The 24,994-nt window shown below is 49.9% G+C and overlaps 1 protein-coding gene across 2 annotated transcripts in view; it reads right to left on the bottom strand.

Annotated features, from left to right (window-relative positions):
• The window catches only part of L3MBTL1 (L3MBTL histone methyl-lysine binding protein 1), a 40,785-nt gene that overhangs the window by 9,318 nt on the left and 6,473 nt on the right, over positions 1–24,994 (bottom strand). Inside the window, exons 2-18 of one of the 2 annotated variants that reach the window (XM_048048968.2) lie at positions 13,503–13,625; positions 13,094–13,256; positions 12,120–12,343; positions 10,818–10,962; positions 10,526–10,664; positions 9,726–9,849; positions 8,991–9,078; positions 6,768–6,859; positions 6,053–6,157; positions 5,008–5,143; positions 4,363–4,463; positions 3,167–3,318; positions 1,959–2,035; positions 1,448–1,533; positions 758–868; positions 359–473; positions 5–104 (exon numbers count right to left, since the gene is read on the bottom strand). In XM_048048968.2, coding sequence (XP_047904925.1) covers positions 5–104; positions 359–473; positions 758–868; positions 1,448–1,533; positions 1,959–2,035; positions 3,167–3,318; positions 4,363–4,463; positions 5,008–5,143; positions 6,053–6,157; positions 6,768–6,859; positions 8,991–9,078; positions 9,726–9,849; positions 10,526–10,664; positions 10,818–10,962; positions 12,120–12,343; positions 13,094–13,229 — 1,931 coding nt within the window. In that variant the 5' untranslated portion in view covers positions 13,230–13,256; positions 13,503–13,625. Of the gene's footprint in view, positions 1–4; positions 105–358; positions 474–757; positions 869–1,447; positions 1,534–1,958; positions 2,036–3,166; positions 3,319–4,362; positions 4,464–5,007; positions 5,144–6,052; positions 6,158–6,767; positions 6,860–8,990; positions 9,079–9,725; positions 9,850–10,525; positions 10,665–10,817; positions 10,963–12,119; positions 12,344–13,093; positions 13,257–13,502; positions 20,742–24,994 lie in introns of those variants that run through there. The other variant, XM_013195937.3, reaches the window with a different exon arrangement.

Below are 24,994 nucleotides of genomic sequence, written 5' to 3'. Positions count from 1 at the left end.
TCACCTGTGGTGAAAGCTGTATTTGGAGCTCTTGGTGTGAGGCATGTTCTTGCAGCCCAGGGTTGGGCAGCCCCCATGGGAAGAGGAGGCTGGTTCCTTTGGCCCTAGACCAGAAGGAGAACAGGGGACACACTGTTGTGGCCATAACCCCAGGCAGAGCCAGGGCTCTGGGCTCCCTGCCTGCACCACACAGGAAGGATTTTCCCAACCCTGCAGTAAAAGCCCTTCCTCCCTGCCCACCCTTGGCTAGCACCACGACCGCACCCTCCCTTTTCTGCACATGGACAGGTGATGGTGACAGTGGGGATCTGGCACATTTGGGCCCTGGTATTAGGGGATGCCCAGGCCCAGAACTTACTAAGAGGAGGCTGCAGTGGGTGCCCAGTTTTTGAGCACCAGCCTATGGGGTGGATGTCCGGATGATCTGCATCAATCCAGAAATCATACACATGGCTCCAGCCGTCAAAATGGATCTGGGGAGATAAGTAGAGAGGTCACCCTTCAAACCTCAGGGCACCTCTCTGAGGAGCTCTGGAGCCTTCCAAGCTGACAGCAAGAAGCAGAGCAAAGCTGAACTGCAACACAAGACTCTGCTCTGCTCCTGGAACCAGGCACTGGGACCTGCCATCTTACACACTGCGTGCTTCTACAGACCTCTATACAAATTGCCATTGCAGCTGGCAGTGGGTTGGGAAGGGCAGGAGCAAGCCAGCACAGTGCCTGGACACAGGCTCAGCATTGAGACTCCAGAACCCACCTTTATCCTATGATCTTCCACATCCTCCACACTAGCCACTCGGATGAAGGAAGGAGTTCTTCTGTCCACTGCCTCCAGCTTCATGTTGACCAGGAAGCCATGGGGTGGGCGCTGGGACAACGAAAAGCCCAGATCAGCAGGTTCCAAGCTCCAGGTTCACATGACTCTCAGATGCTGATTTGCTTTCCCAGCAGCAAATGTGTTCCTAAAGCCTAGCTCCTAACCCTGTCCCCTGTCCTGTCCAGGTAAGAGCCGCTCGTGGTGAACACCAGGAGAGAGTGAGGACAGCCCTCCGTGATCTGGGCTGTGTTTTTAACAAGATGGGAAATCTTTGCCCAAGGGAAGAAGGCCTTCAGGAGATACATTTGGGGCATTTATAGCACAGCTGCACTTGGCTGGATACATCTGCTGTTGCAGCAATTGGAGACAACTATCAAGCAAACTTAAATGATTTCCCACCACAGAGCTTCTGTCTACCAAGGGCGATGGTCATACTTCCCATTTTTCTCAGTTTTGAACTATTTGCCCAGGATAGCTCTGACTTCTGAACTTAGACTGTAGATCCAGATCCCAGGCCTGTGGCAGGAGAATACTAAACATCATTTTACTTTTCATAAAAGCGAAGACCTGACAATGGAGAAAACCTGAATTCCTGCCCAGGCACAATGGAGCAGACAATGTGGTACTCACCACTTTAAAGGCCCAAGCTGGAACAGCAGATGCTCCAGTTTCTTTTAAGTACTTTTCCCAGATGAAGTTGTCAGGGTCAGGATAATCTAGGAGGGGGAAGATGCAGAAGGTGAGACACAAACTAGAAGACATCAAGTATCCCAGAATGTAGTACTGCCTCGAAGGATCAACCAAGCCTGTGTCAGGCATGTGGGAATCTGAGAGACATTGAGACGTGCTACTATTTCCTCGTGGACCATAAAACCCAGGGTGAAGGGAAGCAGAAACATTTGGGCCTGCATATATAGCTTGTCTCTTCCTGATCTCTCCTCGTGGCCTGACACAAACACCATGCTGTACCTGAACACATGTACAAGAACCTTGGCTGTGATTTCGCTGAAAGAAACTGCCCGGGCCTGCAGGGAAGCACAGGCCATGGGGTTTGAGCCCCCAGGCACTCTGTCCCACCCTAGAAGGCCCATCCCTGAGGTGATGCACCAGTGAAGGCTGCGTTCCCCAGCCACCAGCTCACCTTGAGGAGGTGTGAGGGGTTTGCCATGCTCCTGACACCATCCGACCGGGTGGATGTATGGACTGCTGGGGTCACACCTAGGAGACACACCTGAACTGTTATACAGGACTGAAATACCTGGCTCACCACTGCCAGACAGTGCAGGCTGCCAGGGTCCTGAGCAGGCCAGCCAGCAGCACAGCCAAGACCAGCACCACCAGCAAAAGCCCCTGCAGAAACGAAGGCTTTGTACAGCACCCTTATCGCCGAGTGATCCAGGCCCTAGCAGAGCAAGGGCTATTGTGGGAGTACCCAAGCTCACTGGAGCAGGACACGAATGCACCCTGGGTGTAAGCCCTGCATCAGAGCTGCTCAGAGAAAGCAATCCCATGGGGAGGGAGATATGCCATGCCTTTCAGAGCTCAGAGCAGTTGGATCTGGACAACCTGGGGGGCTCACACCCTGGTCACAGCTTCAAGTACACCACAGAACATGCGAGGACATAGCATGCAGCAGACATTGCTTGTGCCCAACACCAGTGAGCAAGGAGCAGCCACAGACAGAAACTGCTGCAACCCCACAGCTCCTTGTACTGCAAAGTGAGAGAGAACATCAGATAGCTTCAGCCACAAAGCAGGAAGCAGAACTGTTCTCACCCCTTCTTGTGCTACTTGACCTTAATCGGCCTCAACTGGGACACCTCCCCACTCACACCAAGTCAAACAATTACCCACCCATCAGCCCATGGCTTGTAATCGGGCCTGTCTTAGCCCCGTGTTAACCAGAAGGCCATGGCAATGGCCCAGAGGGTGACATTGGACAGGTAAAGTTTGTACCCCAGCATAGGTGGGTGACCCCCTGCCTCACTGTCTCATAATGTTCTCAAGTTGGGCCAGGAGAGGTTTGGATTGAATATTAAGAATTTCTTCATGGAGAAGGGGTTTAGAGGGCATTCGAACAGGCTGCCCAGTGAAGTCGTGGAGTCCCCATCCCAGGACATGGTTTAGTGACAGGGCTAGGTAGGTCAGGTTGATGGGTGAACTTGATGATCTTAAAGGTCTTTTCCAACCTACATGATTCCATGATTCTCACTAGGTCACTGGTAGCCTGTCAGCAGCAGCATGCTTGTGGTATCATCCTATGCTTTCTAGAGCACCTCATCACTCTTGCTGAAGCAGCAGCACGGTGTCTCCCTGGCACTGGAAACCCAGAAGCCTCTGTGCACTTACCAGTAGTCGTAAGTATCATCCCAGTTGTCAAAGTGCACCAAAAAGCGATTGTCCACCACGTCAGTCACTGTGGCAACACAGATCAGGGAAGGGTTCATGCGGTCCACAGCCTCAAGCTTCATGCCCACCTCAAAGCCTGGAGGAGCCTCGTGCTGGGAGGAGAGAGGGGCAGGTTTCTTTCACAGCCTAGATTCCAGCACACTTGTAACTGCTTACCTTGCCCACTGCAAGAGGGCACCTGCCCCAAACCAGATCTCTGGCCTCCAGGAAGGCCCAGGACCACTTAGGGTCCCAGAAGAGCAGTGCCCTCCTGGGCGCACAAGAAAACAGGCAGAGGGTAAGTAACTCAGCCTGGTGATAAAAATAAAGAGGAAAAAGGTCTTCAGACCCTCAGGATCTCCTATAAACAAAGAGAAAAGCAGCCTCCAACTTACACTGATTCAGATTTAGCATTACATTTGTAGCCATGCTCCCCCAGTGGTAGCAGTTACTAATGCCCTAGGCTTGGCAGGAAGAGGTGGGACAGTGCCCTGCATCCTACCTTACCTTTAATACTTGGATCCAAAACCTGTGCAAACCACTATCATGCGTGCTAGTGGGATTGTTGCAGCAAATATATCCCCACCTTGGCAAGGAACCCATTAGTCAAGGAGGAGGATTTAGACACAGTAAATAATTTGAAGAGGCTGATTTATCAGGAGGCTGTTTCCTCTGCAGCTAACAAAGAAACCATCAGGATTTTGCATTCCACTGTACTCTCACTTACCTTATCAAAGCTGCCATATGAAAAAAAGGTAGAGACAGAGATAATGAAGACAGAAAACAGTGGCAAAAGAATTATACTTATGGAACATCAACTGTTTTTGTTTTGGTTTTCTTTGGCAAAATAATTGTTGAGAGTAATGGCTCTCATTGGCCCAAACCAATACCTTTGTGACAGATGTAACTGTCCATGAGATGGACCTAGATGAAACAGCGAATCAGATCAGCTCCAATTCTGGGCACACCAAACTAGCGTCCAAGTTACAGATCCTCGGCAGCAAAGCATGCCACATCTCGATAAGCAATGCAAGCAGTGCACTCTCCTGTCCCTCTGCACTGTGGGTTTGAGAAGTGTGGGGTGGACAGAGAAAAGCCCAGCACTCTGTCAGAGGGGAACCTGAAGGTTCTGACAGGAACGAGAAGCTGCCACTCACAGTATTTCGGATCACGAAGAGTTGCTTAGGAGCTGCTTGAGCCTTTGTTATCTTCAGGTAGTTTGTCCAGCTGAATTCTTCCTCCTTATAACCTAAAACCCCTCATGAAGAGAAATGAGAGCAGCAAGTTCACAGAGAGCCAGACAGAAGGCCATGTGGCTGAGCCCAGCCATCCTAATACATCCAGCCCTCACCCTGCCAAGTGTGTCCAGCTGCAGGTGGATGGGGTTTTGAACAGTCCTTCATCACCCACAGCCCATGGTTTAAGCCAATAGATGATTTCTAATTGCTATGAAATGTTAGTAACGGAGTGGAGAAACAGAGCTCAGCTCCTCCCCGGAGAGCACTGGTCCTGCCTGCCCCAGGGTGCACCACAACCGGGTCAGGGCAGCACAGCCGCCAGGCTCCGGCCTGGCACCGGGACATCCAGGGTAATGGGGCTTTGACCCAGAATGGGAATGAGCAGAGAAGTTTAGTCATGATAGGTACCTGAAGAGGTGTCATGGGGCAACCCCCAGCACAGTATCATCCCTCCTGGGACCCATGGAGCCACCCTGTCCCCATTTCTGACTCTTTGACTGGGGACCCATTATTCACCCCCCTCCTTCAACAGGGCCTGCTAACCGAGACTCTCCAACTCCTTACCTTTTGGAGGCTGGAGTTTATGTCCTGTCTCCTCAAACCAGCCCGCAGGGTGGATGTCAGGGGAGTCAGCGTTCAGCCAGAAATCATGACACTCAGAGTAGCCATCAAAGTGGAGGCGCATCCGGTAACCACACACCTACCCACAGGGAGAGCAGGAGAAGGAAAGGCCCATGGAAACCTCCTGCTGTCCCTGGTTAGGTGTGCCACACACCACTCCTCCCACGCACCATTTCAGCACAGCACTTAAGGAAGCGAAGCACTTAAGAGCCACAATCATATGCCAGTGCACAAATCAGGAGGCACGTGCCAGTCCCAAGAGGTGTCTGACATGAAGCAAGGCAAGTGCAAGGCCTCCACAAGCCATCTCTAAGCAGAAGGGTTCAGGCTGGTGCTTAAGATGCCATGGTGGGACACTTTTGTATTCACTGCATCTGATGGATCCAGAATGTGCAAAGATTCCCTTTTCTGCACCTGGGAAGGTGCTCACACAGAGATTTTGGCTAAACGCCATGTTGATTTTGTGAAATCTCTAGCAGCAAGAACAATGGCTCATCTCCCTGGCTGCCTATGGGCCCGAGGAGCATTGCAATGCAAAGCTGTTTTGGGGGCATGCCATGGGGCCACATGGAGAGCCCCGAAGACAGAGAGCCTCCACGGACACAAGAAAGGGCAATGAGGCACCTTCACACCATCTCCAGGGCTCAGACCTGTCTGATTGGCATCAACTCAGAAGTAAAACACTGTTGCCATCACCACCATTTCTTCCCCCATTTCTCTGCTGTGTCAGGGTGGTGGAGAGATTAATGAGGCTGGGATACGGCAGCTGCTCCACTGTACTGTCTCCTGCCCGCCCATACAAGCTAGAAGGAAACATGACTGAGGTGCTGGAGTGCCAGCTCATCCCATGTGGTGCTGGCAGCAGCATGCAGGCGAGGGCCCTCCACCAGCACCCCAGAGGGACCTCCTCTCCTGTAGAGCCTCCTGCTGGGCAGGCATGAGGAGCCCGTGGAGGGACTGAGGGACGAGGAAACCAAAGGCGCCTTACCTCAGCCACTGTCAGGATAAAGTACATGGATGGGTGTTGTGGGTCGATTCCCTCCAGCTTCATCCCCACTTTAAAGCCATTCTTGTGCTGGGAAGCTACTTGGTACTGGAAACAAAAATTAAGCTACAGTGTAAAAAAATGACAGACGTACATGAGTCTAGAACCATCCCAAGGAGCAACCATCAAGCTACGGGAGCTGCTGGGCCCAGGAGACTGTGAGCAACAGGTTATGTTGTCAGCTAAACTGAAGTTCCTTTTACACAGAAAAACACCTTCTTCCACCTCCTTGCAGGTTTGTGTATGTTGCTGCTGTCAGGGCAGGGTGTCCCAGGGCTGACAGGGAGTGGGGCATGGGGCTTGGGCTCTTCTTGCACCCTGGGGAGCAGGGGTGCGGCACCCAGCACGGCCTCAGGAGAGCCCAGACCTGGACTTGAGGAAGGACTGGAAGGGATCCACCAACCTGCCAGAACCACAGGCAGACCACGGGGTGCTTGGGATGGGGGACAGCATCCTTATGGGGAGTGGGACTTGGGGCAAATCAAAGCTGGAGGCTGACTGGTCACCTTCAGGTGAAGATGGGAGTGCTTGCTTATCCCTCAGAGCCCCACAAAACAGGGAAGCAAGGAAGAGAGGAGAAAGAGGAGGGATGGGAAAAAAAAAGGGAAAGAAAAGAGAAGACCAAAGAGGGGAAAAAGACAGGAAAAACCCAACTCACATCCTGGAAGAGATCTAAAGGGGCAGCGACAGCTTTCTGCTCCTCCAGGTACGACGCCCAAGACCAGCCTTCTTTCTTCTCCTCGCTGGCACCTGAGCGCAGCACAAACGCACACACAAGAGGCGCTGCTGAGGGTCCGCTCCAGCCCCAGTCCCTGCCTGCCTCGGGGCAGGTGAGCGCGTGGGTCCTGAGGGGGCCACATCCCGCTCTCACGCACAGTCCTGCATCCCTGCAGAGCCGAGCACTGTCCTACCAGAGCCCCTTCTCCAACAAACCTAGCCAGCTGTCCAAGGATGGACAGAGACAAAAGGTCTCTCTCTCTCACAGGTCCCTGTGACCAAAATGTCTTTCGTCACTGTACAACACTCTAGGAAGGCATGCAAGGCCCCTGAAGAACAAGCCATCTTGTGCAAAAACATCAGGATACTTCTGCAACCAGTCCTCCAGCCAGTACATCCAAAATGGCCACAGAGCTGACAGATTTGGGACAGCCAGCACAATCCATCTAGAGGTCTGGGAATACAAGGAGCTCCCGGACATCAAACCAGCAGCAGATTCACCTCCCACTTCCACTCTGAAGGCACCAGCTCTGCTATCCTCTACTCTGAGACATTCAGCTGAGTCCCCCTCAGCATACCAGGACCACTCTGATGCCATAGAGATGCATTTACCCTTATAACACTCATTTAAAGAAGACAGCATTGTCTCTTTGTAGGCAGGGAGGTGACCCTGCATGCTGTCAACTCCTTGAGGAAGTCCACAGAGACCTTGTCCAAGGCACAGAAGATACAACCCAGATTTCTTGCCCTCTGTCTACTTTTTCTCCCTGCTTCAAAGCACCTGAACAGACTCCAGGAGTGCAGTCCTTAGTCCAGCACTAAGTAACTAACATTTGCAGATCAGCCTTGGCAGACTGTCTTCTGTAGGACAGGCCAGAAATGCAGGAGAAAGACAGACCTATTCCTTCCTCCCTTGGGCTTAGAGGCAGTGGAGACAGAAAAAATGGGAACTTGCAGGCAAAATTAAAGCAGAGCTTTGGTGAGCAAGGTTACTAACACAGATACTTCATTTAATTATTAAGACAAATACCCTTATTACTGTTTAGGACAGAAAAAAGCAGCAAAATGTGTTCAGGGAATCCCTAAGTACAAATTCTATGCTTTGGGGAATGATGAATACACCCAGAGACAGTGTACAACTACTCTGCTGCACTGAAGTATCCAGGTGTGTAGTTTGTCTACTGATGTACTTCTAAAATAGGAGAAAATAAAATGTTGAAAGTAACAAGGTTCAGCACTGCTTACTTGTAAGCAGCAGGGAAGATTACATGTTCAGAGCTCACACTGTAGAGAAAAGGACCTGGCAAGCAAATATGACCTCTCTTTTCAATAGTGTTTAACTCAGCATAAAATCAGGGGAGTATGGAGGGGAGTATGAAGCTGGAACAGTTTCATTATAAAATGACTTTAACGATGACCTTTCACTATTCAAAGAAAAAAAAAATTCATAAATGTTTACTTCCAGTACTTTTTCAAGCTTTCCTCTTTCATCCCCATCACACTCTAGGGGAAAAAAAAAAAAAAAAAGCAACACTGAATCTTTCAGCTTGTCTAACTTCCCTCAGTGCCAACAGCTCTGGGTTTGAGCTTTCCTCTGATTTGGTCCAGGAATAGATCCCTGTGAGATGAGACAACCCCAGATTGCTCGGTTCCAGAGGCACCAGACCTACAAGAGCAGCTCCCAAACTTGTGAGCTCCTGATCACAAGAGAGAAGTTCCCTGTGAGACCATCCAAAGGGAAAGCCCAACATGGCACAGAGTCACGTTACTGCTCAGGACAGCACCTCTCAACGCACAGCATCCACAAGGGAGGGTAGATTCCCAAAGGGAAGGACCAGAAAGCACTCTACAGTATGGCACAGCTTCTGAAGAAGACAGCCGTAGCTGTAAGGGTGCGCTCGTCCCATGAGGAGGAAGAGAGGAAAGGAGAGAAAGGGAAAGAGACAGAGAGAGCAGGATCAAGCAAGCAGAGAAGTTTACAAGCCTTTGGGAACATGTACCAGCGTAAGGAACTGGGTGCTTGACTCTGCTGCAGCACCAAAATGAAGGCCCAGCCCCGCAGGACCACAGCAGGACCCCTCAGCCTCTGCCACGCAGCTCTGCTCCCAGCCACGCAGATGTGCCAGAAGATCGCTCACCCCACCGCCACCTGGCCCCTCCGTACCGTGCTGGCTCCCATTCCATGTGTCAGCCTCCGGATTACTGATGGCAGAGTCTCCCACAGAGTTCTTCCTCTCTTCCTGCTTTTCCTCCTAGACACAAGGGCAGAAAAAAGTGTTGGAGATCTGGATTCCTGAGCAGAGGTTTGTGCAACGTGTTGTACACTCATGCCAGCACCAAGGGCCATAATGGGCCTCCAGCAACATCTATGATTTGACTGGTACTTGGCCCAGAAATGGGAAGCCAACAGGATCTGATGATGGGAACCCAATGGGGAAATATTGGTACTGTGTGGTAGCAATCACACCTGGTATGGATCAGCTACAGTCCGGGCTGGCAAGGAGAGCTTCTTTGCCTTGTCAGAGTCACTCCCCCTTCCCCAGGACATATATCACACATATAGGTGCTCTCTTCAACACTTCTACTTTTGAGTGGCTTAGACTCGAGAGTAGCTGAGAGCATTCAGTACCTACAGCCCAATCAGGAAGTGTTCAACACTGCACAATCTGAGGCACTCAGCTGCCAAACAGCCAGCCAAGTGTCCAGAAGCCATGATGCTTCACACATTCAAGTCTTTGGGGCATTAACTGTTTCTGGCTACCCCTTCAACATATAGCTGACATGGCACTGAAAAGCACTGATGAGAGCTACGCATATCAACAGGGCATACAAAGGTGGCCCAGGAGCCACCCTTGACATTGGCATGGGCATACATATGCTCTTCCTGCGCTCTTCTTACCATTTGCTCAGATTCATATTCTTCCTCTGAAGGGCTCTGGTAGTCCTTCCTCTTTCTTTTCTTAACAGGCTTGAGGATTTCAGTGGTGTTGGTGCTGCTGGCAGAGTTTTCCACAATGACAGACCTGCACAGAGGAAGGAAAAGTAAACCACTGTGGCATGATACGTGGCAGTGACTGGGGTGTTGCTAAGGGAGTCATTGCTGGAGAATCACTGTCACCCCATTTCCTTCTCACACACCTCCCGTGCCTCCTGACTAATGTACGCACTCCTCCTAGTGACAAAGTTGGCAAGAGGCTAGAACCAGGATACAAACAAGAACCACCCTCATGCCTTCTGTCAGAAACCTGAACCTAGGGATGGATCAAAAGTGATCTGGTTTTGTAGCAGGGCTCTAACCTACATCAGTCACACAGATGCTAGAAAACCAGTCCTGGGAGCCACATGTCAGTAAGCAGAGGGGCTGGAAATGCCCTTGTGACCCACACTTCCCACTGCTGCCCACTGCAGCAGCCTCCCATAGCAGTCCTGCCCCAACAGATGCATGCAATTTGTGAGGCCACAAACTGGGCAGGAGAAAATCTGTCTTCTTGTACCTCCTGTTGCCTCCTGGAACAAGTTTTCATCTACCCCACATCGTACCCAGGACACCCTGCCTACAGGAAAGAGGGAAACGAGTGGGGTACCCAGCACGTGCCAGAGGCAGATGCACTTGCATCTCTTGCTGGAGCATACAGACCAGGGGAGAGAGGGCAGATGGATGGATTTGGCTCTGCACGGAGCAGACTCCCCTTCCTTTACCTTTCTATGAACTGCTGGTGACAGTGCTCGCTGCAGAAGCCCCTGCCTTCCCGGGCTCCATCTGACACATGTCTCCGGCCACATGTGTCACAGTGGCACATGCTTTCTGGTGTTGGCAGCTTGGGCTGTTCTGACACATCTGAGTTGGAGAGAAGAGGAGTAGTGAGGGCCAAGGAGCAGCAAAGAAAGGAGAGCAGGAAGCAGGAAATATTTGCCTTGTTTATGTCCTAAGCCAGACAGCACCTACAGAATGATGTTACCCACACCAGAAGTACCACAGTGGTGCCCTTACCCTGAGCAGGAGTAGGATTGTCCCTGCTAGTTGGTGCCACCTCTGAGTCCCCATCTTTCTCTGCGTGGCCCTCCTTTATAGCTTCCGATGGAGGCATCTTATCAGCACTCACCACCTTCAGTGTCCCATACTCATTTATTCGAAACTATGACATTGAACCAAAAAACAGAAGGAAAAATGTTAACAATGAGGATAGAAATGTAACTTGAAAGCTAGTCGATGCATGGGAATTCTGAGAATGACAGGGACATGGTTTGGTGATTAGTGTATCCAAAAAGAGGCCAGCTCTTCCAGTGATGGGGGTGAGCACAGCTCTGAAGTCACCTGTGCTGCTCCTCCTGCAGGCAGTCTCTGCTGGCTGCTGAGCCTGACAGGCTGGTGCACTGCAGAACAATACATGGCTCAAGGAGGGAAGGAACACAGGAGAGGCTCCAGTCCTAGCCCTCCTCCGCCTTCTGTCTGCACTTGGGTGCAATCAGCACCAGCTGGTAGCACTGATCAGGCAAGCATGATGTGGTGCCCTGGGGCTGAATAGAAGCTGAGAAATCCATCCACTTTGTGCAAGCTCCTTCATGCTACTCAGTAGCCTCAGCACACTTACAGGTACCTGCTGTCTGATGAGTGCCAGGCTGCTGTTTCCAGGATGAGTGCAGGAGTTTGTTGACAGCCAACACCACAGCACAGCTTGGAAAGCAAAAATGCCCTGCACAGCAAGTAGGGACATCCTTCTGCCTCCCCGCACAGGGCAGGCCTGCTGCAGCCCCACACACACTCTGCATGTGCTCTCCACTAAGCTCACAACACAGTGCAAGGTGGAGGTAGGGATGGGGCACAAGCAGCCTTGCAGAATGGGAACAGCTGAGGTATTCTGGGGTGTCGAGAGGCAGGAGACCTTTTCTCCATTAACACCAGTGACAGGACCCGCGGGAACGGGGTTAAGCTGAGGCAGGGGAAATTTAGGCTCGACATCAGGAGGGGGTTCTTCACAGAGAGGGTGGTTGCACACTGGAACAGGCTCCCCAGGGAAGTGGTCACTGCACCGAGCCTGTCTGAATTTAAGAAGAGATTGGACTGTGCACTTAGTCACATGGTCTGAACTTTTGGGTAGACCTGTGCGGTATCAAGAGTTGGACTTGATGATCCTTAAGGGTCCCTTCCAACTCAGGATATTCTATGATTCTATGATTCTATGATTCTCCAGCAGGGCCACGGGTACTTCCAGGACCCCACGTCACATTCCAGTGGACCCAGCCTGGCATAGGGGGGAGGAGGGCAAGTGTAGTGGCCCATAGTTACACTTACCCGCAGGTTACTTCCAGGCAAAGTAGCCACCCCATCCTTCCACTCCAGCACACGGACTGTGTTGCAGGTCTGCACCCCGCTGATCTGGGGGATGACAGTAGCTGTGACAGGTTCACTCCCTGCTCCCCTCTCTGTCCTCTCAGCCCCTGTGCTTCTCTGTGGCTCCCTCGGGAATCGCTGGATTTCTAAGGTGCTTGCAGGAAGGTTGATGGTAGTGGCATTTGCTTAAAAGGGGAAAAAAAGAAACAACCAAACAGAGACATACATGGAACACTTCACTGATGCAAACAAGTCTTAAAAGAACCACAGTGGCCTTAGACAGCACAAAATGACAGAGTGGACATAATCTTCCTGCCAAGGGCTCAGTGTTGTGGTCTAAAGTACTCATAAGCAGGCAGCAGGACCCAACAGGATCTTTAGCCAGGGATGGCTGGTACTAGGAGGCGGCACCCACACTATCCACATTCAGGGGTTCTTACTTCAGCCTAACCTCAGCCTGTTCCCATGACCAGAATGCAGCCACCTGCTGTGGCAGGCTTGTGCCAGTGAGATCCCGGATTGCACAATGAATGCACTATATAATCCAGGGCCTTTCCACAGTGGGAACTGAGACATCAGGAGCAGGAAAAACTGGGAGATTTGCTTTTAATGCATACCCCCAATCTCACCTAATGCACATCCTCCTGAAAGACACTGGTCAGCTGGGCCAGACAGAGCAGGCATCCAAGCACACTGTGCTGCACTGGCACAGAACCCTAGAGACCAGGGCTTCAGTTCAAAAGTTAAGAGATTTTCATCAGCCACAAACTATCAAAGTGATGTGGGATAGCCAACAGAGAATCTCTAAGACAGTAACAGCAGCATGGCTTTGCCTCCCAAGGTTTGTATGCACAGACATACAAGAAGTGTGAGAGGTATCGATGTGTAGTGAGAAAGCTGAGGAACTACCTGGTAGACAGAACAATCCCACATACCTGGTATGATGAAGGCAGTCGCTGGCAGGTGAGTGCTCTGCACAGTGCTCTCAGTGGTGACCACATGGACACTGACCTCCCCAGCAGCATTCCCCTTTGTGCTTCTCACAACCTCCATCTCTGCTCTGCTGTCCATCACCTTGTGTGGGCACAGACCAAGCCACTGGAAGCCAACAAGAAAGAAATCAAGTTGGTAGTACAAACACAAGGGAGTGAGAAAGAGACAGTGGAGGATGGTCCCTCCCTTTCCACCATCTCCCAGCAGACATCCCTGTAAGATGTATTAAAGGTCAATTGAACCCACGAGAGCAGAGAATGAAAGCCACAGCTGGTACCAACATGACTTAGTAAAGTAAAATGTTGTGAGATCACAGCACAGAGCCTGCGAACACCAAAGGGTTTTTCTTACCTGGCACCACCATAAGATGGTATGAGCACAGCAGGTCCACCACAAGCAAGGGCTGCTCCTGGCTCCACTCTGGTCCTATACCACTCAGATGCAGACTGTGACTGAGATTTGGCAAACCCTACCCTGGAAAAGAAAGAGGTCCCTGAAGTTCATCTTTCAGTTCTCCATCTGTGCAGTGACTCTTGATTTTCTTCTAACTGGCTATTAGAGAGAATTTCACAAACAATATGGCTTAATGAGAAGAAAGGCATGAAGTTCATTGCATGCAACTGAATTTCTCACAGATCAGTGATGTTTAACCTGTTTAGCTGTGAATTTCAAAGAGTAGGCAAGAGGGGGTCTGAGAACCCTGAGAGCACTGCTGTGCCTTACTGGCCCTGACCAGGCTCAGCCAGGACCCCTACCAATGGGCCCAGGAGCCCCATTTAAGCACAGCCTCTGCCCATGCCATGCTTTAGCAGTGCTGATGTTCAGCCCTGCTGATCTGGAGCATGGCTTGACTTCAGCTCTGTATGGCAGTCATGGGACCTGGCCTGCAGATGGGTCTCCTGGTTGATCTCGTACCTTGCCTCGTAATCTGGGTTCTCACCTGGACTTGGCTACAAGGGCTGGGTCCCTACTCCCTTTCCTGGGTAGAAGAGGCCAGGCCTAAGCCAGCAGGCACTGCCCTGCCAACCACCTCACCCATATCCTGTGGCAGCAGCTGGACCCGCTGTGCCCTGGAGGACAGGACAAGATCCACAGAAGAGTGTCTCCAGACCAGGCTCTGTCTGCAAAGCAGGGGCAAGAACAGCGTTATCACCCAGTGCCCAGAGGGCGTCAGCAAGGGAGGGCTTTCAGTGCTGCTCTTACCTAATGAAAAACGCAGTGCAAATACAGAATTAAAAGCAAAACCAGTAATATCACTGGATGCGTTCACAGAAGTTCTCTCCATGCCTATTGAAAATGATGGTCTAGATGTACCAGACTGCTGGAAACTGAGGGCACTGGGCCAGAGGATTCTGGACTTGCCCTGTGTCCTGCACCCTCCCCGAAGCAGCAGCCAGCTGCCCTTGGAGATGGGATGGAGGTAAGACTGCTCTACGGGCTAATCTATGGGACTGTGCCCAAGTCTTGGTTGCTTCTGATGCAACCTGAATTTGAAAGAAAAGACAAACATGTAGGAAAGGGGATCGTTTCACTGAAGGTCCAGTAAATAAGAATATTGCTACATAAGGCAACATCTGGAATTTTACACCGAGAGACAAAGGTGTTACAACCAGAGGGTAAAGAGTGGGCTGGTGTACTCATGATAGGAGATTTACTTCTACCTTTCTCTTGCAGTGCTGTCAGATTTGTGATCAGAAATATCTCATATTCAACTGACAGAAGGCACTGACCTTTCATACCTTCCAGGTCCAATGACAGAAGGACATTATTAAGTATCAGAAGAACTGAAGGAATTGAGTAACTCAACTGGACACCTTGCTCCAGCTGAAAGCCAAAATGTACTTGGCACCCAATCTGGCCTTGCTGCTTCCTAATACCTACCAGAAACCTATCTGCTTTTCTAGCCATTTAAATCCAGTATTTATCCTTGATTCATCACTTGGGCCCAATGTTTCAAGGACTGATGTTTCATTTTGTGTCAGTTGTTGGCTTTTTTTTATTATTATTATTTAAATAGAACTTGAGACTGAAAATGACTAGAATAAAAATAACTAGTTCCAGTGCTGGGTGATACACAAACTCAACTCTGTACAGCAGTCTATTACACTGTCAGCATTTTGGTTGGGATACAGTTAATTTTCTTTGTAGAGGCTCACACAATGCTGTGCTTTGGATTTTTGATGAAAATGATGGTGATAACACACTGATGTTTTCAGTTGTTGAAGAGCAGTGCTTACACAGAGTCAAGGACTTCTCAGCTTCTCATGCTGCCCTGCCAACTGGGAGGGGGTGCAGCCAGGACAGCTGGCCCAAACTGACAAAGAGATATTCCAACCAAATGATGTCACGGTCAGCAATACAAGCTGGGTAAAGAAGGAGGAAGTGTGGGGATGTTCAGAGCAATGGCATTTGTCTTCCCAAGGAACCCTTACACATGGGGAGCCCTGCTCTCCTAGGGGTGGCTGAACACCTGCCTGCCGGTGGGAAGCAGTAAATGATTCCTTGTTTGGCTTTGCTGGTGCATGTGGCTTCTGCTTTACCTAGCACACCATCTTTATCTCAACCCATGAGTTCTTGCACTTTTCCTTCTCCGATTCCCTCTCTCATCCCACCTGGGTGAGTGAGCGGCTGAGTGGTGCTGAGCTGCCTGTTCGGGTCACACAACAGTTGGTTTTGGTGCCCAACGTGGCAACCAGAGAGTTCGAGATGATGACAGATTTGCTTGCAGTGGGGAGTATGCTAGACAAAATTTATAGATATTACAGCTGTTTAGCTGCTAATCGGCAGGCTCCTGTGCTTGCTGCTGGGCTTGCTTGCTTTAATGTGTGTAGAATGCAGTGTTTGTTAGGGGCTGCTTTTGCTTCTGCCATTTCCTCTACTCTTTATCATTGTGCTTTGCCATGCCTGGGTGCACTCTGACAACGGCAATGCCCCATCCGCCTGGGCTGGCATCGCTGCTGTCCCTGTGCTGCTGTACTGGCAGGTTGGAACTGCGGGCTGAACTCAGGTCTGACACACTGCGACCTGTGGATGAGTCCACTGGGAGCGCCTACACCATGAAGTGTCCGTGGCCACAGGTAAGCCCACTGCGTAGCAAGTGCAGCTCAAAGTGTCTGTGGCCACGGAAAAGTCTGTGCCACAGCAGGTAGGTATTGCAGCGTCTGTGGATAAGGTCATGCCAGAATACCTCAAAGTATCCGTAGCTGTGGATGAGACCACGGCAAAGCAAGTGTCCAAAGGGACCTCTGAAGGGACTGTAGCCAATGGAAAGGGACACATCAGAGCAGGTACACTTCAAAGCATCTGTGACCATAGGTAAGCCCACGACACAGCAGGCTCTTCAAAGTCTCTTCAAAGTCTCTTTGAAGAGGCTTTGGCTCATGGAGAAGGCCGTGCTGGAGCAGGTACACCCCTAAGGGACTCTGGCTAATAGACAAGCCCAGGCTGGGGTAGCAGCAAGGGGAGTTCACTGTAACATTAAACCTTATGGCCTGGTCCAAACTGACAAAGGGTGGAGATTGTAATGGAAGTCAGAAGTCACTTTAAAGGGTCTCCTGTAAGCCCTCATATAATCCATTAAAGATAGTCCATCACTGGATAATTCAGGCTGGAAGGGACCTCAGAACCTCTCCAGCTCAACCTCTCCAGCTCAAACTCCTACCCACAGCAGAGCCAGCTATGAGATCAGACCAGGCTGCTGAGGGCTTTATCCAGGCTGGTCTTGAAAACTCCTGGAATGGAAAATACTTCCTGCAAATTAGCACAATGCTCAAACTAACACATTTCTTTTCTGGTGACTGCTCTAGACAATAAACAAAAGTTATTTATGTTCTAAATTTTTATTCAGTTAGTGTAATGGATGCAATCATGATAGGGTTAATTTTCCTCCTAGCAGCATGTATAGTACTGTGTTTTGGGTTTAGGATGAGAATAATGCTGATAACACTGCGATGTTTTAGTTGTTGCAGAGCAGTACAGTCAAGGACTTCTCAGCTTCTTGTGCTGCCCTGCTAGTGAGGAGGCTGGAGGGCACAAGAAGCTGGGGGGGACACAGCCAGCACAGCTGGCCCCAATGGCCAGAGGGACGTTCGGTGCCATGTGTGTCATGGCGAGCAATAAAACTGGGGGGAGTTGGCTGGGGTAGGCTGCCACTGCTTGGGGACTGGCTGGGCATCAGTTGGCTGGTGGTGTGCAATTGCATTTGTGCAATCACCTGCTTTGTGTATTTTTTTTCCTCTTTTTTTTTTCTCCTATTAAATGGTATTCATCTCAACCCAAAGTTTTGCTCAACTCAAAAGTTTTCCCTTTTTCCCCCCAATTCTCTTTTCCTTCCTACTGTGGGGGAAGCAAGCGAAAGGCTGTGTGGTGCTTGTCTGCCTGACAGGTTAAGCCACAACAGTCCTTTTTAGTGCCCAATGTGGGGCACGAAGGGTTGAGATAACAACAGATCTGACTGGTGTGTGTTAGAACAAATTTGTTTATAATTTGTTGTAAGTGTTACATTAATTTAACAGTTGCTGGTCACAACATTGATTTATTTGCTCTCAAAGTTTATTTATTTGCTCGCAATGTTCTTTTATGTAATGCTGGCTTGCTGTTTCTCACTTCTGAGGACTGTCTTAAGGTTGGTTTTGGTTTCCTCAGTTTGTATGTAATATTCAATAAGTTACACTGGCCATGAGCCTAATCTTATATTTGTATTCAGCACTGCTGTCATCCTTGTACTTTGGTAACTGTTTTACGGAAATTATTAATAAGTACACTTTTTACCTTTTCTCCACAGGGAATCAATCTGTGGAGGACACCTTCCCCTTCTCTTCTCCTCCAGGCTAGTTTCAACGGCTCTTCAAAACTTTAAATATCCTCAGGATGTTCAAACAAGCATATTCCTATTGCTATATCTCTTGAACGTGTTTCAGGTTTTGTCTAGGGTTAAACAACTATTTAAGAATGTCACCCAGAGGTCTGTCCTGAAGCAGGAAAGCTGAGTGGCAGGGAACGTGGGAGGATATGCACGGCACAAGAATAGCGCTACAGTGCTTTGGAACTTCACCCCTGAACAAATGCAGAACACTGAAAAACTGGTAAAAACTTTGTTGTTGCCCTGGCAAATCCAAAGAGACACAAATCACTGCAACATGCTGGGGCTTGGCCTATGCCTACCAAGCCACGCTCAACACTAATCCAGCTCCCACCAGAGACGCTGCGGCTAATTCAACCCCAGTAACAGACACTGCAGCTAATCCATCTCCAGCAACAGACACTGTGGCTAATCTAACTTCTGCTACAAGCACTGCAGCTCCTCACACTCCCGCCACAAACACTGTGGCTGAAGCAGAGAGCCAACCCACAATGGTATCAGCCACGCCTGTAGTCAAGAAGAAACAATGGCAGTGGAAGTCAGCTTATATGGTATGGGAAGAAGCAGCGTCTCCTCGGAGATACCAGGAGGAAGAACTGGAAGAGGCAGGCTGCTCTGCAGCAGGACCATCACAAGAACAGGATGGGGAAGAGACAGAACTCATAAACGAGTCAGAAACCACCCAATCCTGATCCCTGAGAGAGCTGTGAGATATACAAAAGGATTTCAGCCCTCACCCAGGTGAGCACATTGTCACCTGGCCGCTCTGATGCTGTCGTAATGAGGCCAGTAGCCTGGAATTAGAGGGCAGGGAAGCCAAGCAGCTGGGATCCCTCTCTAGGGAAGGAGGAATAAACAAAGTGATAGGAAAGGGGGCAGAAGTCCTCAGCTTCTGGAGGCAACTCCTGTCAGGCATCAAGGAAAGGCATCCCTTCAAGGAAGATGCTGTATGTCACCAAGGTAAGTGGACCACCATGGAGAAAGGTATCCAGTACCTGAGGTGCTGAAGGTGATTTATAGTGACCTGGATAACAAGCAGATAAACAAAGATACAGACCAGGTCCAGTGCACATGATCAATGAGGCAGAAGTTTGTACAGAGTGCACCATCGTTGTGTGCCAGTGCACAGGCAATGACACCTGGAAAGATGGAGATGAACCAACAGTGGATGTAGTGGTCAGCCAACTCCAGCAAAATGAAGAAAATTTCTCTTCTTCTCCATAGGCCTGCACCTCAGTGGTGCAGAAACTGTACCAAGAGGTCCAGCAACTCAAAGAGAATGTATCTTCCTTCCCACCTGTGCAGACCAGTATCTCAGCGATTAGGAGCAAGCATTTGTCTACTCAAGAGAGAGGATATAGTGGGTACACACCATGTACCACCCTGTGATTTTTTAACCTGTGTGATCACACAGAGGACATGAGGAAGGAGGATGGAAAATCTGCCTTGAAGCTAGAAGGGCAGATATGCGAGTTGTAACAATAAAACAGTCACCAAAAGGAGTTCTTCCAGGAAAATTACTGCTCCAGTTTCTATTGGTCAGTCCCCCAGACGGAGTAGAAGGGCTGATCTTATGTCTGATCTAAATGGAGGGACTTCTGATTTGCACTTCAAAGAATTAAGTAATGAACACTGCAGCCAGGACTAGAAGGGCCCTGCCTCCAGCCAGGTACTGGTAGGCTTTTGGCGTAGCTGCCTTGAATATGGAGAAGATTAAACAGCTGTCTACCTTGCCCGGACTCTCAGAGGACCCTTTTGTTGTGGGGTTGCTGAGGGTTGAAGAACAGCAGGTGCCAATCACAACCACAACAGTGCAACAGCAGCAATATCGCACCAAGAGTACCTGATTCCCATCCATGAGCTGATTCGTCACCTGGAGACCCAAAGAGCGATCAGGAAGACTTGTTTGTCCTTTAATAGTCCCATATGGCCAGTGAGGATGTCTAATGGTGAGTGGAGGCTAACACACTACCATGAACCCTCCAAGGCAAGCAACGGTGGAAACATATCCTGTGCCCCATGCCACTGCCCAAAACACTACCCTGGGCTTTGATAAGCAAGTCTTATGGTGACTTGGAGCCCCAAAAACAATTGAATCAGAGAACGGGACTCTTTTCTGAAACAACTTCATAGACACCTGGGTCAAAGAGCATTGACCAGGTATATCACATCCCCTATCATGCACCAGCCTTAGGGAAAAATGAATGATACAATGGACTGTTAAAGACCACACTTCAGTGCAATGGGTGCTGGGACATTCAAACATTGGCATACACATTTAGCAAAAGCCCCTTGGTTAGTTAACGCTAGAGATTCTGCCAGTTGAGCTGGCCCTGCCCAATCAAAACCCCTTATGTACTGTAGAAGGGGATAAAATTCCTGTAGTGTGTGTACAAAACATGTTGAGGAAGACCATCTAGGTTATTCCTGCCTCAGGCAAAGGCAAGCCCATCTGTGGGATTGCTTTTGCTCAGGGACCTGGGTGCACTTGGTAGATAATGCAGAAGGATGGGGAAGTCCACTGTGTACCTCAAGGGAATTTGATTCTGCATGAGAATAGCCCATGACTTGAATAGTACGATGCCAATTGCTATATAATGCTGTACATCATGTCAATGGTATTACAGTAAGAATCATCCAAACAAATGAAGAACGAATCTTGATGGAACCAGGCAAGTGAAGTGGTGATGGAGCCAGAGCTGGCTTCAGCATGCTACAATCCAACACCATGAACCATCTCTCCTGCCCTAGAGGATGGTTACAACGAACAGAGCCCAAAGTCATGTACTAAATGACCTCAATGGACATTTTAGATAGCCCATAGTCTAAGGAAATTATGTCTGTGTGTGTACATCAAAGGATGGGAAGGGTGGTGGTAATTAGAAGGGAGGACATAGTGGAAAGCATGGGACCCGAGCATAATTTAAATGGTATGGAATAAAGGGTAGAATTTATCCTGGTTTTGTTGGGATAATTTTCTTCATGGTTGCTCATATGGTACTATGTTTTGGATCTGTAATGAAAAAGATGCTGACAAAACACTGACATTTTAGTTGTTGCTGAACAGTGTTTACACAGGATCAGTCACAGAACCACAGATTTTAGGGTTTGGAAGGGACCTCGAAAGATCATCTAGTCCAATCCCCCTGCCGGAGCAGGAACACCTCGATCAGGTCACACAGGAACACATCCAGGTGGGTTTTGAAAGTCTCCAGAGAAGGAGACTCCACAACCCCCCTGAGCAGCCTGTCCCAGTGCTCTGTCACCCTCAATGTGAAGAAGTTTCTTCTCATATTTTAAGTGGATCCTCCTATATTCCAGCTTGCACCCATTGCTCCTTCTCCTATCATTGGATGTCACCGAGAAGAGCCTGGCTCCATCCTCCTGACACTCACCCTTTACATATTTACAAACATTAATGAGGTCACCCCTCAGTCTCCTCTTCTCCAAGCTAAAGAGACCCAGCTCCACCGGCCTTCTTGGCCACAAGGGCACAGTGCTGGCTTATGGTCATCCGGCTGTCCACCAGCACCCTCAGGTCCCTCTCCCCTTTGCTGCTCTCCAACAGGGCAGTCCCCAACTTACACTGGTGTCTGGGGCTGTTCTTGCCCAGATGCAGGACCCTACACTTGCCCTTGTTATCTTACAGTAAGTTTCTCCCTGCCCAACTCTCCAACCTGTCGAGGTCCCGCTGGATGGCAGCACAGCCTTCTGGCGTGTCAGCCACTCCTCCCAGTTTAGTGTTGTCAGTGATTGAATACATTGCCATTGATGAATATGTTGAACAGTACTGGTCCCAGTACCGACCCTTGAAGGACTCCACTAGATACAGGCCTCCAGCTCGACTCCATCCCATTGACCACAACCCTCTGGCTTCTTCCCTTCAGCCAGTTCACAGTCCACCTCACCACCCGATCGTCCAGACCACACTTCCTCAGTTTAGCTGCAAGGATGCTGTGGGAGACAGTGTCAAAAGCTTTAATGAAATCAAGATAGACCCTTCCATCATCTATCCACCTCGATATGTCCTCATAAAAGGCTATCAGGTTGGTCAAGCACGACTTCCCCTTGGTGAAGCCATGCTGACTGCCCCTAATGACCCTCTTATCCTTGATACTCCCAGAGTCAGCGCCAAGGATAAGTTGTTCCATCATCTTTCTAGGGATGGAGGTGAGGCTGACCAGTCTATAGCTACCCGGGTCCTCCTTCTTGCCCTTTTTGAAGACTGGAGTGACATTTGCTTTCCTCCAGTCCTCAGTCTTTTGAGATTCTCAAGATGCCTGCTAGCAAGGAGGCTGGGGGTGTACAAGGAGCTGGGAAGGAACACAACCAGGACAGCTGACCCAAACCAACCAAAGGGATATTCCATACTACACAACATCACGATCAACAACAAAAACAGGGGGAACTGGCGAGGGGAGCTACCATTCCTCAGGGACTGGCTGAGCATCAGTCGGCTGGTGGCGAACAATTGTATTGTACATCACCTGCTTTGTGTATTCTTTTCTTTTTTCCTTTTATTCTTCCTGTTTCTTTCCTATTGTACTGTCTTCATCTCAATACCCAAGTTCTACTTTTTTTTCCCTAGTTCTCTCCCCCATCCAGCTGTGTGGTGGGCAAATGGAAGTGTGGTGCTTATCTGCTTGCTGGGTACAACCAGAACATTTGGGAACTTAAAGAACTTTCAGACTACACGTGTCCCAGTGACATCCAGTAAAAACTTGACCTGCCCCCGGCAGGACCAGACCAACATTTGACCAGGACCAAGTCAACACTACAGAGCTTTCAATAACCCCTCCATCCAGATTTTAAAATAGCAAGCAATTTTAGAGGTGAAAGCTAGTTTCGACTTATCAGAGTTATCGTGGAGTTATCCTGTTTTCCTGGTATTGAGCATGACATCATACATCATACTCATTCTTGCCCATGGCAGCGGGGTTGGAACTGGATGATCTTTAAGGTCCCTTCCAATCCAAGCCATTCTATAATTCTATGATTCTATGTCTTACAGTGGGTGTACTTAGGACATAGTAGTCCCTTCAGCAAGCCTTCCAACTCACTCTTTCATTGGCTTACTCAGAGAACTAGATCTCGGCATATCCCCTCCTCTCTCTCACCTCTTGAGGGACAACAAAAGACCTCAGGCTCATGCTCTGGGGTCTAACAGAGAAGCCAGAAAGGAGAAATGCCATCCTAGGACACCCTGGCCACACATGTATGACTGACCTGTTGTCCCCCCAGAGACCACCGTGATATGTTAGCTGGAAGGAATACTTTCTCACAAAAACCCAAAAAAACCTTTCATCCAGAAATGCTCTTTCTTGGCCTGTTTTCCTGCAATACAGCAGTTTTTGCAGTCGTGTTCTCAATGTATGTGTATAGAGCCATCTGTCTGCAGTCAGACCCTGCAGCATATTTCAACCAGCTTTGACAAGATATATGTCTCCATAATAGCGGTCTCTAGTAGTAAAACCTTCACATCTGAGAAGCAAAGTATCCAGCAGCAGGGGGACTTGGAAAGCTAGAATTTCACAGAATCACAGAATTGAAGGGGTTGGAAGGGACCTTGAAAGATCTTTGGGTCCAACGCCCCTGCCAAAGCAGGTTCCTTAGAGCAGGCTGCCCAGGTAGGCGTCCAGATGGGCCTTGAATATCTCCAGAGAAGGAGACTCCACAACCTCCCTGGGCAGCCTGTCCCAGTGCTCCGTCACCCTCACTGTGAAGAAGTTCTTTCGCATGTTGGCGCGGAACTTCCTGTGCTCTATCTTGTGGCCATTACCCCTTGTCCTGTCCCCACAAACCACTGAAAAGAGGCTGGCCAAATCCCTCTGTCTCCCACACCTCAGGTATTTATACACATTGATGAGATCCCCTCTCAGTCTTCTTTTCTCCAGGCTGAACAGACCCAGGTCTCCCAGCCTTTCCTCATAGGGAAGATGCTCTAGGCCCCGTATCATCTTTGTGGCCCTCCGCTGGACTCTTTCCAGGAGATCCCCGTCTTTTTTGTAGCGGGGAGCCCAGAACTGGACACAGTACTCCAGGTGAGGCCTGACCAGGGCAGAGTAGAGGGGGAGGATCACCTCCCTTGACCTGCTGGCCATGCTCCTTTTAATGCACGCCAGGATCCCATTGGCCTTCTTGGCCACCAGGGCACACTGCTGGCTCACGGCCAACCTGTCGCCCATCAGGACCCCCAGGTCCTTCTCCGCAGAGCTCCTCTCCAGCAGGTCATCCCTCAGCCTGTACTGATATATACGGTTGTTCCTTCCCAGGTGCAGGACTCTACACTTGCCCTTATTAAACCTCATTTGGTTTCTTCCTGCCCATCTCTCCAGCCTGTCCAGGTCTCGCTGAATGGCAGCACAGCCTTCTGGCGTATCGGCCACTCCTCCCAGCTTTGTGTCTTTGGCATACTTGCTGAGGGCAGACACTATTCCCTCATCAAAGTCGTCGATGAAGATGCTGAACAAGATGGGACCCAGCACCGACCCCTGGGGAACGCCGCTAGTCACAGGTCTCCAGCCGGACTCTGTGCCGCCGATCACCACCCTCTGAGCTCGGCCAGTCAGCCAGTTCTCAGCCCACCTTACTGTCCACTCCTCTATCCCACACTTTCTCAGCTTTGCTATCAGGATGCCATGGGAGACAGTATCGAAAGCCTTGCTAAAGTCAAGGTAGATGACATCCACTGCTCTCCCCCCATCTACCCAGCTGGTGATGCCGTCATAGAAGGCAATGAGGTTGGTCGAGCACGACTTCCCCTTGGTGAATCCATGCTGACTACTCCTCATAACGTTCTTCTCTTCCAATTGCTTGGAGATGACATCCAGAACAAGCTGTTCCAACACCTTTCCAGGGACAGAGGTGAGACTGACAGGCCTGTAGTTTCCCGGATCCTCCTTCTTGCCCTTCTTGAAGACCGGAGTGACATTGGCTATCCTCCAGTCTTCAGGCACCTCTCCTGTTCTCCAGGACCTTTCAA

Source organism: Anser cygnoides, chromosome 16 (assembly GCF_040182565.1).
Source record: "Anser cygnoides isolate HZ-2024a breed goose chromosome 16, Taihu_goose_T2T_genome, whole genome shotgun sequence".
NCBI classification, from domain to species: domain Eukaryota; kingdom Metazoa; phylum Chordata; class Aves; order Anseriformes; family Anatidae; genus Anser; species Anser cygnoides.
This window is presented reverse-complemented; position numbering and strand designations above follow the sequence as displayed.